This window comes from Antennarius striatus, chromosome 2, assembly GCF_040054535.1.
Source record: "Antennarius striatus isolate MH-2024 chromosome 2, ASM4005453v1, whole genome shotgun sequence".
NCBI classification, from domain to species: Eukaryota; Metazoa; Chordata; class Actinopteri; order Lophiiformes; family Antennariidae; genus Antennarius; species Antennarius striatus.
Genome location: NC_090777.1, coordinates 25,666,643 through 25,684,672, shown reverse-complemented (window position 1 = coordinate 25,684,672; position 18,030 = coordinate 25,666,643). Strand labels below are relative to the sequence as shown.

General features: G+C 43.9%; 2 protein-coding genes across 7 annotated transcripts; both read right to left on the bottom strand.

Moving 5' to 3' along the window:
- Positions 1 to 1,171: 1,171 nt before the first annotated feature.
- Positions 1,172 to 3,817, bottom strand: ppdpfb (pancreatic progenitor cell differentiation and proliferation factor b). The gene is made up of 5 exons (XM_068341753.1): positions 3,649 to 3,817; positions 2,532 to 2,620; positions 2,365 to 2,442; positions 2,041 to 2,134; positions 1,172 to 1,629 (listed from the first exon to the last, which is right to left on the bottom strand). The coding sequence occupies exons 2-5, from the start codon at positions 2,584 to 2,586 to the stop codon at positions 1,515 to 1,517; spliced, it is 342 nt and encodes a 113-aa protein (XP_068197854.1). The 5' UTR covers positions 2,587 to 2,620; positions 3,649 to 3,817; the 3' UTR covers positions 1,172 to 1,514.
- A 1,739-nt stretch (positions 3,818 to 5,556) lies between these two features.
- tpd52l2b (tpd52 like 2b) lies at positions 5,557 to 17,928 on the bottom strand. Of its 6 annotated transcripts, none has more exons than XM_068329936.1 (8): positions 17,699 to 17,928; positions 14,548 to 14,705; positions 13,975 to 14,123; positions 11,698 to 11,745; positions 9,982 to 10,083; positions 8,149 to 8,190; positions 7,678 to 7,726; positions 5,557 to 7,334 (listed from the first exon to the last, which is right to left on the bottom strand). In XM_068329936.1, the coding sequence occupies exons 1-8, from the start codon at positions 17,715 to 17,717 to the stop codon at positions 7,248 to 7,250; spliced, it is 654 nt and encodes a 217-aa protein (XP_068186037.1). In that variant the 5' UTR covers positions 17,718 to 17,928; the 3' UTR covers positions 5,557 to 7,247. The 6 variants fall into 6 exon arrangements, with proteins under 6 accessions (XP_068186037.1, XP_068186045.1, XP_068186054.1 ...); XM_068329944.1 differs by having other exon boundaries at positions 7,693 to 7,726; XM_068329953.1 differs by lacking the exon at positions 8,149 to 8,190.
- Positions 17,929 to 18,030: the final 102 nt, after the last annotated feature.

Below are 18,030 nucleotides of genomic sequence, written 5' to 3'. Positions count from 1 at the left end.
ATCTGACAAGCTAGCTTCAGGCTAGCAGGGATAGCTCCACCACTAGCACACACGATTAGCAGGCAGACAATCACAGAAGAAGCTAGGCTATCTGGAAATAAGAACAGGTACACCTTACCTGAATGCCAATGAGTGGATCCAGGTAAACTGGGACCCAGGTCGGTTCAAGTCGACCCAACAGGAAGGCCCGAAACCAACACGGAGGCCATTAAGGGTCTTTAATTGATTAGCTAGCTAGTTAGCTTTGATTTAGTAGCAGCGAAGCGATGTAAATAATTCCATAAAGATTTAAGAAAATATAAAATAGTTTCATCCGACTGTAAGCTACTTATCTTATTTATCATTTATCACAATTAAGCTAGTTAAAGTAATTTACCGAGGTGAAATTAGCTAATTAGCGTCGGAGCCACACGTATTCAAAATATCGACGTCATCACTTAAGGTGCGTTCAAATTACTCTACGGGTCCCGGCAAGGACGAAATGCGAAAGACACTGAGACGAAAATATTGATACGTTCAAGTGTGGGGGACACGATCCGAAAATCCGATTACTAAAAGAGAATCGAACGTTACACCTGCGGAGAAAATGACGCGTTGGTTGATTACACCGGACATAGGTGCAGGTGAATGAACGTGAAACTTTCAGGTGAACCTGGTGGTTGTTGACTGGGGGGGGGTGCAACTAGCATTCATGTTAACATGTTAACAGATGTGTTTGAGAAAGGTGAATGGGAATTCTCCCCCAAATCAATGGCCTTTTGGAGAAATTCCACAATTTCCATCAAATAATTGATTGCAAATATTAACCATTTACTGCTTGTATTTTCTGCCTACATCTCTAATTTTAAATTCAAGTAAAATGAGAAGCAGATGTGGAAACAGAAACCACTGGAGGCCCCTTTAGAGGTGCATTCAAGTGTTCAGATCCAGTTATTTAACCAGATTACGGCCTCTGGGCTGCTGCTCCGGTCTTGACCTTGTTGCTCAATAATCCTGTTGAGACCAGTTTCTGGAGGGTTCAGCTTCATTCGAGCCAAAAGGAGTCCTAAGTTTCAGCTGGAACACATTTTATTCTGTTTAATAAAGACTCATCAGCTCTGGATTCAAACTGAGCTGTAAAATCTTTGGGTGGATTTTCTCTTTACCTGCACCAAATAAAGACATGAACAAAAATGTGGATTCTACTTTATTGCATTCGCAATCATAGGGCGTCAACAGGCAAATGTGGATGTTAATGCACCACAGACAAGGTACAAACAGTCAGTCAGTCACAAAGAATTTAAAAAAAAAAAAGAAAAGTTTTTTTAATAGATTTTTTTTTTATCTTTGTTGCCAAAAAAAAATAAAAACAAGGTTACCAAAACAAAACAAGGATGCCTCTAGCACAATGACAAAAAAAGTATGAAAAACTAATAATAATAATAAACATTTAAAATGGGACACCCTCCCATCACCTAGCGTTGGTCGGATCCCCCACCCAGAGGTGTGGCGTTGATCGGAGTGAGTCTGCAGCATCAAGAGGATGTGGGGCTTCCCGCCTCGCTGCTCACACTCACTTGGCGTTGCATCACCATCTCCTTGGCAACGCAGGTGATCTGACCATTGGTCGCCACACCCGGGACCCCCGCCCTGAGAGAGATTGAGAAAGGATATTTTCAATGCCATTCCGTTTACACAAAGTGGGTCACTGCTAAGCTAACGCACAGTGTAGGAGTTAAAGGAATGAGCCAATCTGTCCCAGTGGCCACTGATGGTACTACAACCAAAACCCTCAGCAGACCACAACTAATCAAACCCCAGTAAAGTAGATCAATCATCACACCTAACAGGATCTTTCACAGCTGAGCCTTTGGTCGCTTTATCATTTACTAGTTTCCATCTCCAAAAACACGGCCAGGGGATGTTTTTTTATGTAGAAGACCAAAGAAGAACACAGATCCACAATGAACACTGGATTCTCTATGTCCCTGGAGTCAATCTAATGAGGGCGGTTTTAAAAAAGGAGATATGGAGTCAGAGCGGATGAGTCAGTATACTCACTTCTGCTGTGCCTCCTCAGTCAGTGGAGTCATCCCAGGCTGCTTCCCAAAGAAGAAGCTGGACCACCAGTGGCCCGAGTCCTGCTTGGGGAGTCCTACAGAGAGATAATGGAGTTAAGCACAGACTGTGTGTGTGTGTGTGTATCTCCCTGCAGCCTGACACCCTTCAGCTGAGTCAGTGATGAAATCAAACGCCCTCAGCCATACTTGACCGGCAGCCCAGACACCAAATCTGACACAGCCTATTTGTTGGCTGATATTCCATCCAGGGTTTTCCCTGGTGAGTCATTGAAGTGTGTGTAAATATTTAGAACCAGAGTCACACCTGGATGGTGCGGGATGACCTCGCCACTGTACTCCGAACTGCCGCAAGAGCTGCTGCTGGACGTCGAACCGATGCGCCCTGCAGGAGGCAAAGAGGAGGTTCAATCTCAGGTGGAAGCTTAACTCACCGAACAGGAAAGACGAGCGTCTCTCAGAACAAAGACTCACTTCGGTAGTAGTCAGTGGTCGCCACGAGAGAACCGCCTGCTGGAATGGACGCCATTCTACCGTTGATGGTCGCTGTGCTTGATGGAAACCTGGAGGAAAACAGAACCAGAACATTTATATTCCGAACTGAGAAATTCCACTCATTTAGGGAGTTACTAAACATCCAAAAAGTTGAAAATAAAAATGGAGGTGGGGGGGAGGGGCAGTTGTTTCAGATGATAATTTTAACATACTGTTCAAATATTAAAAAAGCAAAACTTTGAACATCTGACAATTGTTTCGTACTTGCTGACCGTATATCACTTCCAGTCTGGAGGGCAGAAAAAAAAAATCCATTTAAATCAGCTTTTTTCTGGCTAAATAAATAAACACTTCCTCTGGAGTGAATCAAAAAAAATAAAATGCATGCTTACACGCTGAGGGGCTTATCTGTGGTTATTTTACAAACAAAAGTGTGATAAATGACATCATAGATAACATTGATAATCCACAATGAGTTTTGTTGCCTTTCAAAAAAAAAAAACAAGAAAAAAAAAAGACTTGAATTAAATGAACGCAAACATTTTCTACAGGAATCCTCTATAAAACAATGAAATGTAGTTTATATATATATATATATATATATATATATATATATATATATATATAATTTCTTCGTCCATTTCCGCTCGCCTCGTGCTCGTCTTGGTGACGTCATGTTGTTTACACGAGAATCGCTGCAACAAACCGACATTTTGACATTGTTCCGTTTAAACACAAATATGAGCCTCGGACTTCCGCTAGAGGAGACATTGAACGCATCACATGCACCCACAGAAAGGGTAAAAAATAGAACCGTGAGGCTGCACCGACATTTCTAGTGGCAATTAATTTAGCAAAAAAAAAAAAAATATATCAATTTTTTTTTTTAAAGCAAGCAAAAGAGTCAGTTTTTCTTTTTTGAGCGACGCTTGACTCAAATCTGTCCCGACTGGTGATGAAAACCCAACACGAAGAGGAAAGAACGTTTTAATCCGTCGCATCTGAGAGCTTTAAGACACAAAGAGTCCCGTTAGCCCCCGTTAGCCCCTCGCTAGCAGCCCACCCGCAGGACGCCCATCCGTTTTTAAAGCCTCACCTGTAACAAATCCGCACGCGCTGCTGCTCACGAGCACCCAGGTACAATCAGTCGGTGAGGCTGGGGGTGGGGGGTCGCTAGGCAACGGGGCCCATTTGAAAATAAGTTCGGGTAAGTGTGGCCCTCCAAGGTCCAACGAGTTTCAGCGCTGCTACTTCTGCGCTTCTGCGACTTCTCCCTGTTTTTATACCCACGAGTGACGTCACCATTAGAGGGCGTGGCGGGAGGACATTCCGGAAGAATTAACCCTTATTTATCCCATTCTTCCAGTCATTTATGGTCCTTTTTAGATGTAAAACACTCACATTTTAGATTTTTTTTTATCAAACTCTTTTTAATTCAAATTTCACATTTGTCCAAAGTAGTTAACGACACAACTGTTTACTGTAAACAACAACAACAAAACAGGAAAATAAACATATTGTTCAACAGGTCAGACTTCTGACGAGTGAATTACTGTATTGTGCAAATCAATCTGTTGCTCAAGTAAGACTCATCATACATCCAAGAATCAGGAACTGACTCAGAATACTTTGCCTCCACATCAGAAATATAATCTGCAGCCTCACATATGATTTGGATTGATGTTAGTTTATCAGTGATGCAGTCTTTAACATGTTGAAACAGTAGTCATCTGAGAGCATGACTGATTTGTTCTGCCTCAGATGTGAGGTCGGATCAGGTCGTGGATGTGTGTGATGGATCGGGACCTGACCCGTACCGATTGTAAAGAGAACAGTCTGGATATGACGGGACACCTGAACGCGGTTTAATTATCATCTCCAGATGAAGATTTAATTCCCTGTGAACCTCCATCAGTGGAAACCTCGTCACACACACATGCTTGTTTGTCTCTACAATACCTCTGAAACACAGACCGAGTATTTTTCAATGCTAGAAACAAAACTAAAGCTAAACCTGCTTCATGAAGCGGGTCTCAGGCCTGCCGTGGTGGAACTGGTCTCCGGCGCCCCCTGGTGGTATCATTATGAACTGCACTGACGAATTTGGGTTCACGTTCTAGCGTTAGCTGTGGTTAACGTGTGAATTGTTGCACAACAAAACCAGATTCTAAATGAATCATTTCATATCCTGCAGAGGGAAGCATTTACAACATTTTCATGCTTGTAGATTCATATCAGGTCTCTGCTCCTGAGACCAGATCCGGGACTAGAACAGCCTTCTGAACCAATTCTTCATAGATCTGGGGCTTAAGTTCCTCCAGCAGGGATGTCAAGGCCTTCTCCTTTTGCCATTTGTAATTCATTTTAGTTGCTCATCTGTTTCTCGTCTTCCTCGTTTATCCATTTCTCTGTATTCCTCAGAGAAACAGGGGCTTGTGAATTTTATGGATATATGAGAGCAGTTGTTATACACAATTTCCTTCAGCAATATTTACCTGTAATTTTTTCTTCAATCACTAAACCAACCAACAGTTTGACAGATTCGTGTGAAATAAATGTTCCATCAAAAACTGAGCAGACGCTGTTCTCTCATTTAAAGGAATGCTTTATTGATATCCAAACATATACAACAAAACCAAAAAGTGTTTTTAATTCATTCACCATAGTCTTCCTCATCTGATCCCTTTTGACTCTCTACATCAGCCCATCCCAGGACCCCAGTGAGGCTCTGGGTTCTAATCGCGTGCTGCACCTCCCCATTGGCACCAAAATCAAAAAAGTATATCCTTCTCATCACCAGTCACCCCCCCCCCCAAAAAAAAGTCCATGTTAATAAGTTGTTTCATTTAAAATCCTGTTTTCCTTCCCGTTCGTTGGTGAAGAACGACAGGATCAGCGATTGAACAACTGCAGAGGAACGATTCCTGCTGAGGTTCGGGTGAGAAGAGTTTTTGTAACAGATATTTAAATGTTGGCAACTTTTGTTTTTAACCAATGGCAAATAATTTGTACAAATAAATCAAAAACAAAACCCAACACACCTAACAAGGAGATTTCAACTACCAACACAAACAGAAGGAGGAAAGACACTTCAGACACGACGCTGGCAGCAGTTTTGAGTCCAGACTCCGGTTCTATTTCCCGTTTGTTCAGCATTTTCCGGTCATCTGCCTTTCATTAGTTTGATTTTTCTGCTACTTTGTCGGACTTGAATAGAGTTTAAATCAGCCTTGGCAGTTTTGACGATGTTTTTTTTTTTTTTTTATTGATCTGAAGTATTACGACGTATAAAACAAACGTTTTTCTGGCCTCAGTAAACCAAACAGAACTCAAGGTTCCTGTGAATGTTTGGAGACGGTGTGCGTCGTCTCGTGGTAACGGCGCTTCTGGGGCACATCTAAAGAGTTCTGATTGGTCGCTTAATGACAACAAAAAGAGTAACGGTGCTTTAGTACAAAAAAAAAAAGTTTGGCCTTGAGCATCACATGATCACGAGTAGCATTTAGTGTGTTCACAGGAGTGTGTGTTTGTGTGTCGGCGGAGACGTTTTTAATGTTTTTAAAGCTAACTGCCCTTCCTTCCATCAACTGCCGTCAAACAGAGAAATAAAAAAAAATAAAAAATCAACATAAAGGGAAAAGGTGTTGTTCTACCAGCTGGTTAAGGGAAGGTGAAACTTGTAAGGAGAGTAAGGCCGATAGAGAAGCGTCGACATTCACCGGCGAGCGAGCGCAGCGAGGCGTCGTTGGCAGGAAGAGGCTGCGGCTCCAACCGGGCGACGAACGGTTGAGGAGGTTTCTGAGTGTTTTTATCTTGTCGTCCAGTTTGAAATGAAACCCGCTCAACCCCTCACGCCCCCACCTCGGTCTCGGTTCGGAACAGACTGGCCAGTCCCACAAACCCAACCACCCCCGCAGTGTTTGTTAGTTTAGCCTCCCCGACTGATGGCCGCCATCTGGCAGCATCAGCAGCAATATATTTCTACATATATATTTATACATATTGATAAAAGGTATGTAAAAACTTTATGCAAAGCTGTGTAAAATAGTTTTAATACAAAATGGTTTCAGGTTGGGGCTTTTTTTTTTTTTCTTGCTTTTTTTTTAACATCCTGGGGTGTTTTTTTAGGCCGAGACCTCGTCGTCTTTGTGTGGTTGCTAACTGAGATGAGATGCTCATGCATGCAGCAGTAGTGGGTGAAAGAAGGGTGGGATGTGCTGCACCCTGACCCCCGACCCCCTCCACCCCCCTCCCAATCTAAACACCAACCCCAAACCTACGAGCGTAGTTCACACCGCAGAGCTGTGACGGATTTAAATCACGACGGCCGACAGAATCGGGCAACTTTCAACGCCGGGAATCTGAGAGTGAAAACCATTTATAGACGAGTGAAGGGTGGAGGAAAGAAGAAAGTCTGTAAATGATTCAGGTTTAAACGTTTTCTTTTCCGTTAGCAGCGCGGCAGGGGGGAGGCTGCGGGACCAGCGCCGGCAGTGCACCCCCCCAACCCCCACCTCAAACCCACCAGCCCTTCGCCTCCGCCTGCCGGGGGTTTGGGAGAGAGTGAGAGGCGGAGGGTTCCAAACGGCAGGTCGACTCTGCGAGGCGAGGCGTTAACAGTACAGTCTCAGGTCGTGAAGAAGGTTGGCAGCGAGGAGGAGGAGGAGGAGAAGGGAGGAAGGAGGGAGGGGCTGTTCAGAAAGGCGGGTTCTCCTGAGTGGGGGTGCTCTCAGTAGGGGAGCTGACGGTGTCTTCATTTCCTCTGGTCCCCACCACCTTTCCCTGAAGGACAGAGGCAGAGATTATTCATCTCACTCACGGCTCACTTCCTGTTTAGACACAGGAAACACCTGCAGTCGAGCTGGACTGTGTTCTGGACCCCGCAGGCATTAAAGTAAAGACCGGGGGGGCTCCGGCTCAAATCAGTCCTCCTGTTTGCTGTTGTTGTGGTTTAAACGTTTAACACCTTACTGCCCCCTACTAGATACATCAACATTGGAAATAAATGAGCCTCATGTCTGGCAGGAAATGACCTCAAACTGCATCCAGATGAAACTCAACACAATGTTACAGCATCACAAGTTGAGAAACGCCAGAGGGTCCGGTTCACGTTGTCCAGACTCACCTTCAGGTTCCCCACCTTGTCCTCAAATGACTTGAAGGTCGGCGAGTTCCTGCAGAAAAGACACATGTTACTCAGACAGGAAGTGACATCACGAGGTACAAGTTCAACCCTGAAACAAACAGTTCAAATAAGGTCAATGCACAGAAAACTAAACATGTGTTCAGCATTTTTATGAGAATTTTTACTAGATATTTATTGGTTTTACACTCATCTGTACTAAAACTACTTCCTGATAAATCTTCTGTTTATGATGATGTCGCAGGCTGTTCTACATGTGGAACTATGACATGTCATCCTTCATCAAGGAGTGTATTTCATTCCAGACATCGGATTAAAAATTAAACGTCTTCCTCCTCTGACTAGTGAACACTAAACAGCTCATCATCACATCATCCTCAGCAGATACACCACAGACAGGCAGCTACAGGTGTGTTACAGGTAGGCAGCAGTGAAGACAGGGAGTTACTTTACCTCATGGCGGGCATACTTATCGAGTGGCGAATGGAATAGTTGCTACTTTGCGAGCATTAAAGAGAAGAGACACAAGTGCAAGTGTTAAAAAGCGACACACAGAAACGTAACGCATCATTTATCAGTCAAGTGTTCCTTAAATTGTTAAACATCCATCTGCTAAAGTTTGGTGTCATTCAGGAATATTTCCAAATGCTCAGGAACAAAATGTCAGCAACAGTTCATTTTAGCACAGATTTATTTTAACGAGGAAAAAAAACAGTCTGGAGGAATTTATTCTTGTTTTCCGATAATTAAAACAACTGATTAAATCAAAAAAGATGTGTTAGTTCACTGTTTAAACTCCAGACCACTAGAGGGCAGTGTTTTAATCCATCATCACTTATTTAACTTCTGTGAAACAACTGAGAGGAGAGGAAAGCACAACGTCGGCGGCGTAATGACTCGGTTGCACGCTAACGTGTTTGTCAGCTCAGACACGTTTGGTCGCTCATATTCTTCGTGGCATAAATTCCGAAACATTTCGGTTATCGCTTTTTTTAAACTCTAAACGAATAAGGAGTGTTAGGAATTCAAATAACCATCATATACAATACATAAAATAAATTGTTGCCACATCTTTGTACTTCCTGGATTGAGTTTTAATTCAGTTTCAATTTGACAAACTAAAGTAAAAGCTGCTATGCAGGGAAAAATATTCAGGCAATATATGGGATTAAAATAATTTAGGATGCAAAGATTGTTTATAAATGCTTAAGTCAAAGGCAGCTCAAAGCAAAAGTCACATGAGTAGAAGCCAAAAAAGGCGGAGCCTAACGATGAGTCTGAACTCCTGTTAGTCTTACCTAAAGGAATTAGAGAACGGTAGCGCTCTGCGGGTCAAACCAAGGCAGCAACAAGAAACAAGAAGGAGAGAGTTTGAGCCACAGGAAGCAGCGTCAGAGCACAAACACACAATGTCAACAAGGACACACACACACACACACACACACACACACACACACACACACACAACGACATCACCAGCAGGGGGAAAGCAGTCCAAGCATAAACCAAACTCAAACACATTGACGTTGCTATCTAGCTTATGGGTAACGTATTCTGTTATGTGTCAGTATTGGTTGGTTTCGATTGAGTGTTCAACAAACGAGCATTTCAGTAACACAACTTACCCTGGATAAACAGAACTACAGTTTCATCTAAGGTAACAGCTGCTACAGCAAGAGGATGGATGTATGGATGGATGGAGACATGCAACACGTACGAACAGAAACACAAAGTCACTGAGATGGGATTCTAAAACAACGCACAACAAGAAGCCGCTGGACAAGAGGAACACACATCTGTCAGCTATGAATGCTTTCAGCACGTGCGTGTTAGTGTGATGAGTTAATACCAAACGAACATGACCACATACAACCGAACGAGGCGATGAAAGGCTACGTTAGATGTGAGGGGCGCAACATGTTAGCATAGCATCATGGAATCGATCTGATTTCCAATGGCGATACTTCTGTCGCCCCTCGATCGCACTAGAACGCTGCTCTGTCAGTTTGTTACGAGGCTAGCATCGGTGCTAGCGTACGTATCTAACAGACATCCAGCATTACAAAAACAAACGAGTAGAACCTGAAGGAGCTCACAAACTAATGATATCCACTAAACAACATGGAAATCAATCCGTGATCTTTTAAAGAGGTGTATCTGCTCCCCGCCCCCGCCCCCCAGAATGAAAACGAGTCTGCCGACTGCCAGCCACCCGGGTTGAGTTCTGTCCATTCTGCTCGTTTGTTCTTGTCGCCCCGCCGTGTGTCGTTAGCCCCGGAGTCGTACCTCATCTCTCCCAGCCTCTTGCCGATGGCCGTGCTCATCGTGGAGAGAGCAGCACTGGTCTTCATGCCCGCTTGGGAAAGGGTCTCCTGAGTCTTCTTGTACCTGTACAGGGGGAACAGGATTGGGGGGGGGGTGAGGAGAAAACACTGAGGATGTTAGAGAGGATAGAAACGTTTACACCACTGCATCTCTAGTTGGATTTTGAACGCATCACCAACGTCTGTGTGCAAAACAGTAGTTGACATTTTGTTATCATTTAACTAAGCAGAAGAACGATTCTTCCTCCACAACATCATCATCATCAAAAACACAGAAGCCATCATTTTAGGATTTGGTTGGTCCCGCTGCAGCCATGGGAGAGCGGTAGAAGCATGAAGGAGGTGAAGAGCAAAACCAAGCAGAGAAAAGATAACAATGAGGCGGGGTCAGAGGTCATGACAGGAAGTGGTTCTGTTCTGCCTCCCTGATTTTCATTCGAAGACATCCTACGTCCTCCGATTGCGTCGGGAAAGAGGTGAATGGAACACAGACGTTCCTTCATGTTCTCCATGTCTGGACCTTTATTTAACCTTTCCATGAGCCTGTTGTTGTGACATCACGCATCGTTTCATCGCCACACCAAAGCAGGAACAGTTTGGTTTTACGTTACGTAAAAAAGGAGACGCAGGAAGTTTGTCAGGAGCAGATCAAACATCTGAAGCTACATTCTGAACTGATCAGAAGACCCTTTAATCAATACTTTAATGATAACCATTAGACAACAGCTCAGTGTGTGTTAGCCCTGATGGAAGCGTGGCAATAATACACCTGCTTCAATGTACAAATACAAACACACAAAAATATGAAGAGATTAGCAACGATTTACACACACACACACACACACACACACACACACACACACACACACACACACACACACACGTTTGCAGGAACTGAGTAAATACATGTGAGATCAGCTGATTGCTGCTGTCCATCAACACAGTCGACCTGCCAACACCACAGTCACTGAAAACACAACAACACAACATCACAGCGCGCTCTGGAGGAGGAGCTAACTCTGCCCACCTGGCACCTTCATGTATGAAAAATCAAACACACATTCCAGATAAAGACATTTATCAAAACAAAAAATACACAAACACCATTGGGGGGATCTCATGCCCATAATGTCCACTGGGATAAGCAGTAAAGAAAATGAATGAGCTGACATGATTTCATGTATTAATAATTTGATGTATGTCAAAATTGATTACACAGGGGAAAAATAAGTGAAGACTGGGCAAAAAGACCTGAAGCATGTCCAAATACTTTTGTCCATCTGGTGGAGACAGAGACGCACACAGAGAGAAAGACAGAGCGATAGAGACAGAGCCCCACGCCACCTTTTAAATGTTTGTTTTTCAGTATTTGACCAACTCAATCTGTCGTGAAGTAAAGTAATGGTAAAAGTAATGAAACCACAAACTGGATTTTTTTAACATTATTTCCTAAATTCTTATTTCTTATTAGTAAAAATTGGAACAGAAGAAATCGACGGTTGGAAATGGGATCTTTCGGGATGAAGAGGACTCCCCAGATGTCACCAAACTAACAAACAAACAAATCTACAGCAGCAAAAATAAAAAACCCAACAGGACGACAGACGACGATGGAAATGAGCTCCAAAAGAAAGTCAGCGTCAAAAAACAAAGCAAAAAGAGAAAAGGGTCAACTCACACTTCAGACTGGGCAATGTCATCCAAAGTGGCAGAGGCAGACAGATATCTGAAGACACAACAGCAGGACAATGACACAAGGGAAGAGTCACAATGCAACACAATCAGGTTCAGCAGAGAAACACAAACACGTCTGTCGGCAGCAGGAAACATTTTAGAGGCTCCAGTAAAACAAACAGAAATATGATGTTTTCCATTTAGATCCTTTTGGATCAGAACCAGTTCCAACATGTCAGTTTACAGTTAAAACACAGGCTCTGCAGACAGGAGACCAGACATCCACTGACGTTCTCCTCCATCTAGAGAACCTTTTCATGGCGTCAGGCATGAAGGAGGGAAGCAAAACAAAACACCAGGAGTAGAAGATTGGGTTGATCTTTAGTGGGACAGAGATTCTCACACTTGGAGCAGGTTAACAGAGGCAGGATCCATGAAAACACATGCAGACTGAATTCCAGCTCATCTGCGCTGCTGTAAAACAGCTGAGCTCCAACCGCTGCAGGGCTGGATTTACACACTGACACCCCCCCAGGATCACCCACTGCCGTGTGTTCATGCAGCCCCACCCGGTTGGGACGGACCAACTATCTGACGAAGCTCGTCGAGCGAGCCAGTTCGCTTCAGGAGCTGTGTGGTAACCCCCCCCCCCCCCCCCCATCCGCGTTGTAGACGTAGATCTATTCATGGATTATTGATCCCGGTCACCCTTCCTTTGTTTCTTAAAACCTTCATTTATTTCTTAACGCATAATGGAAATAATAACTGAAAACATGAACAGTCAAACTCCACCTGAGACAGAAGGAACCCCTTAAAACCAGAGCATCGATGTCCAACATGTCGATGTTCACATCATACACAATCCTCCAGGCGTGAACACAGATCAATACCGATGATCAGCTGGTTTATAAAAACAAATGACTTTATGAAATCATTATCGACTGAACGACCACATAAGGAGAGTCTGATGTTTGACATAAAGAAATGGTCAATCTGGGACCTGTCGTTACAGAAGCAGAGAAAAAAGCCTTTGAGTTGATAAACCCATCAGGCAGCCTGATCATTGTACGTTATTGATCCTTTGTCCTGAACCTATCCTGATCCGACAGAGAGGAAAACATCATCAAACTCAACACGGAAAAACAGAACAGAGCCCTGGTTTGTAGAGGAAGTAGAAAACGACGTGTGTCATGATTTATAGCCGACGGAAGAGACGACACCTGACTTTCAAGACAGGGAGAAGAACAGACCAGCAGGGAAACAGGGAAAACAGGACAGGTTATAAATAAACAGGAAATGTAAAGCCGACCTCCGTTAGTTAAATACTAACGTGTGCTGAACAAACAGCAGAACCATTAAAATATCTAGTAACATTAAATCGGTGAGTCAGAGGCCTGTTGGGAAAACACTGATTCATGCTGCAGGGGTTAGATCACACATCAAGGAGGGAAAAGCAGATCTTGGATCTGCCAGAACAGGTTCCTCCATCATCAGAGGCAGGAAATAAAACACCATAAACAACAAATAATCCATTCAGAAAATACTTAACCCACTCTGGTTGTGTGTTTTTACTAAATTTTCATCAGCTTTTCAACAGTTCATCTGATGGATGAACAATGAATTAGACTACGCCCCCTACCCCCCCACCCATTAAAAACACACCCGTGTTCATGCTACTGGCCTCAAACGTTAGCATTAGCGGGATGCAGAGAGCGTGAGAGAGCAAACGTGACCCCAGACACCGGCGGTGAGCAGCAAACAGAACACACTCACAGCTCCAAATTGGAAATTCTCCCATTCCACTCGTTCAGTTTGTCAGCGGCTCTCACATAGCTAGGAAACAGAGACAGGGAAGTATTACACCGCCAGGATCGGCAAGGAATCCGGGCAAGCAAGCGTTAAGGGGCGGGGGGGGGATGTAACCAGAGAACCTCCATCATACGTGGTCTTCATCACAGAACAAACATTAAAGGGTTAATGGACCGGTGAGGGGGGAGGGGGGTCAGTCCAGGATCCACATCCTCTCCTTCTGCGTCGTCTCCTGACTCCCAGCAGCTGCAGGTTTTACTGGATAGCTTAAATTAGCGTCTGCGCTATTTTTTTTTAACAGCCACTGACATCTGATTTGTGTTTCATTTGATTGAATGCAATTCAAACAATAAGTCTCTTGTTTTTTCTACAGTATCATGTTAATTTGGTGGGGGTGGTTTGTCGCATTCTTGATCATGGCCTACATTCTGTGCATTACTGCCTCGCCAGATCAGAAGCATGAAGTACTTACGCGTTGGAGGTCTGGACGTCCTGCCAGCTCTTGCTGATGTTCTGCTTGAGTTCGGTCAGAGGGCTGAGGCCCAGCTTCCTCTTCAGCTCGGTGGCGTGTCTCTCTTTGGCAGACAGAACCTGACGCAGGGTGTTGATCTCCTCCTCTACCTGAAAAACACAACCGACACTTTAACTTTGACTGCTCTTCTTTGTCACTCCTGTTGCTTTTGGAAACAAATATATTTAGACAAAAATAAACTCAACCTATGGAGCGAACGGAAAGGCTGACAGCAGAAGTAAAACTAAAAATATCTAAAACATTCCAGTCAGACGGCGAGCATGAGTGAACAATGATTAACAACAGCTCGAACATGACAGACTGAAGTGGAATCCAGCAGTCACTGTCTTAGGTGAGCTTCTACTTCTATCTGATGATGCATCTCCACAATGACAAGTCACAGGCAGGAGAACTTTAAATTAAACAGGCCACACCTGCCATAGATTATATTAAAGTTAATTCCACACACATGTGAATATTTCATGAACCCCGTTAATCCATAACTTTCCTTGTGTCCAGCAGTCGCTGCGTTACCTTGGTGAGCTCGTTGTGGAGCTCCTCGGCCTCCTCTTCCGTCAAACCGGGAGGAAGAGGGTTGGCAGAGTTTCCCACTGCTCCCTCCACCGGCACGTCAGCGAGGTTTTCTGATTGGTCCACAGCAAGACCCTTGTTAGGAGAGTTCAGGTTGATATCTGGGGACAGGGAAGAGAGGTGATGATGATGATGATGGGATGAAGAGGAAGACAATAAGGTTAAAGTCAGGCAGCAAAGGGGTTAAAACAGACACCGGATCAGCTGACGTGTTAAAGACCAGGAGGGGTTTGGTTTCAGTATCTGTTTCAGACTGAAACAACGGCCGCGAAGCGGATCGGGCTGCTGGCACGAGATAACCGACAGGAAGAGAAAGTGGTCGTTTGCAGAGCCAGGAGGTGGATGCTGATCTGCTGGGAGTGAAACCTGAGATAAACGTTCAACTTCTCACTTTCTGCCAACAGGAAGAGCCACACATGGTAACCAGAAACAATGAGTCCAGACCACAGAGGAAGAAACACTTAAAAAAAAAAGAACGAGATACGGCCAGAACCTATTCTTTCATGAATTTTAATCTCTCCAGAGGTGACAAAAATACAAAACACACAAACCCCTTCTGTCTTCACCATTTCCGTGATGACGATGGACGCCTGGACGCCAAACAAAATCTGGCAGCTCTGGAATCTTGACAAAGAGGACGACCGCTGGCTAAGAATAGGTTATAAGCAGCAACAGGCTCACATTCAAGCCCTACAGTATTTATTCAGTGGGAGAGCCCAACATGAAATGAAAGTCACACAAACACACCCAGCAGTGTTAGGGGCCGGGGGGGGGGGGGGGGGGGGCATGAACTTTATATATAACTGATCTCAAACCATTACAACAGCTCTAATCACAACACACATTACCTGACCATCAGTGTGTGAATGTCAGCTTACACAACACAACAGACAACAGCAGGACAAACATAGCAGTGTTGCTAAACACCACGATAGAGAGCTGGCAGAGCCGAGCCGGTGTCCCACAGATAATGTCCTCATACAGGCGGGTCAGACGCCGTGGGAGAAGTCAATATGAGATCAAGATGAAAGTATTTATCAAAACCACATTTTCTCACTTCTCCATCTACTTCCTAGAACTTCTTCCGACCTCACCCAAAGTCAGTCCAGGGTTATCCGCCCTACAAATCAGAACTAACTTGCAATCCAGCTGATTTGACTCTTGGGCTATCATCGCCACACCTTTTACACACACAACCTTAGTGCTGCTCCGCATCCTGGTTCATTTCCTGCTGATAATGAAAACAGGAATTGATTTTTGATCCTTCCTTCACAAAACAACAACAACAACCAATAAAGATGACCGTGCTCTTCCATTTGAACCTGTTGTCATCTTCTTTGTCCTGAATGTATTTCATCAACCCCTTACAAGAAAGCAAATCAATCAACACACATTAGCATGAATCAGTACAGATGAATTATTAATGCTTTTCTAGTGGATATACTGACAGCAATGTCTTGTGAGGATGACTCAGTCAAAAATCTCATTCTCAGGTTTCCTACTATTGGTCAGCAAACAGAAGCAGGGTTTCATTTGGACAAGCATGACCTAGATAATATCAAAATGAAAACATTATCTCCAACAAGCATCTACATGACACGTCCATCACAGCCACAGGCCTACAAAAGTACAGGATGCGGGCCTGGAGGAGGCAACGCTGTGACATCAAAGATTTGAGAAGTCTTCTAAATGTCAACTTAACATTCTTATTTATAATGTGTTTCAATGTCCCTCTCAAAAATGTGTCTTTCTGCTGCTTGCAAATATTCTGCACTTGCAAGAATATTTGATGTCTGTTTTCAGCCAGTAAGATTAGATCACAAACTGTAGGAGAATCAATGCAGACCTGCCAACTTGGGAAAATATTTCAAGTAGCATAATAGCGTGACTAAAGATTTCACATTGGTGTGGCTGTCGGCTGTGCACACTCAAAACCGAGTAGATAGACAGTCCATCCACAGATCAACAGTAGCTGGCTTCATCGGCAGACGGGGTGAGTCTGATGTTAGATCTGGAAAACCCTCAGCAGCCCTCATCAAAACGTGGCTGTCAGCTTTAATAAAAGGTGAGGGTGCTGAAAATCAGCTCTGACCACAGATCACCTGTCATTGCAGAAATGTGGAGTGCAGTTCTGCAAATAAAAGCAACGTCAGACATAAAAAACTAAGCCATATATAAAACAAATTTAAAAAAGAGCTGCTCTATAGAAAATGAGACGTACAGAATTTTAAATACATAATTAGCTTTTTTTTAAAAAGCAAAAATCTACCTTTTCTCAAGTAAGTCCTTTCTCAATATGTCAAGTAAAATTAATAATGTACATCAAGCTCATAGCATTTATTCATGGCCTCAAGTATTTAATCAGAACATTAAACACAATAATCCACGCATTTTTTCCCCATCTTATCATACTATTTAATTATTTCTCTGCAACAAAGCTTCAAGCAATTTGCTTTCAAGGGTCAACCACATTAATCAGGATTAGACAATGACAATAAAGCAGTAGGATGTGTGTGCTGCTTCAGCCCCCCACCGAGCAGAGACCCGTCAGTGATCGATACCGACGGTCATCGCTCAGCAGCCATTGCATGCTAACAACAAGGCAGCAAAACAAATGTGAGTGTGTGGCAAACATCTGAAATACGAGGCGAAGGCTGGATCCTCGGTTTGGAGGCCACCAAAACAAACTGCTAACACTTCTCTCTTACGTCTGGTGCACTGGCTGGGATTAACGTGATTCCGTTTGCGTCTGTAGTCATTATCAACCACACCGAAATAAACCGTGTCGTGGAGTTAGCCACACTCGTAACTCGATCCTCCTTCCTGGTCTCTTCCCCAACTTACGTTGCTGTTCCTCGGCAGCGGGCCTCGACCTCACGACTCCTCAATCCTAATCATTAGCTCTGAACAAAACGAGAACCAACTAACAGTAAGAGTAGTGTGCTGACGACATGATCATATTTCAATTTATCTGGACCGTTAGCAAATATTTTATTTATTTCGTGAACTAACGCGCGATGTGTGCTAGCTAGCTAACCCGAAAGCTAAGCAATAGGTTAGCTTACTTACAAGCTAAGCTAACAATTAACATTACCTTGACTCGCGGGGTCCATGGCGTCGGATTGAAGAGCGAGAACGCCCCTTTTTGTTTCGGGTTAAGCTCGGTTGCTGTTAAATGCTGGCGGCAGAGAAGTTGCGAGTGTTTTCCACTCGAGACGTGAAATCTTCCTGGTTCCAGCGACTGCTCTCCGTGGGTGAAAGTCGTCGACAGGCACAGACAGGAACGCTCCAACCCAAAAGAACCTGTCTGCCAGTTCAGCTAAATGGAGCCTGTGAAGCGCACGGAAACCACATCATTACATCCGGTGGAGAATTTCAAAGTAAAAGTAATCTGCTTTTTTTTTTTTAAAAATCAATTAATTGATC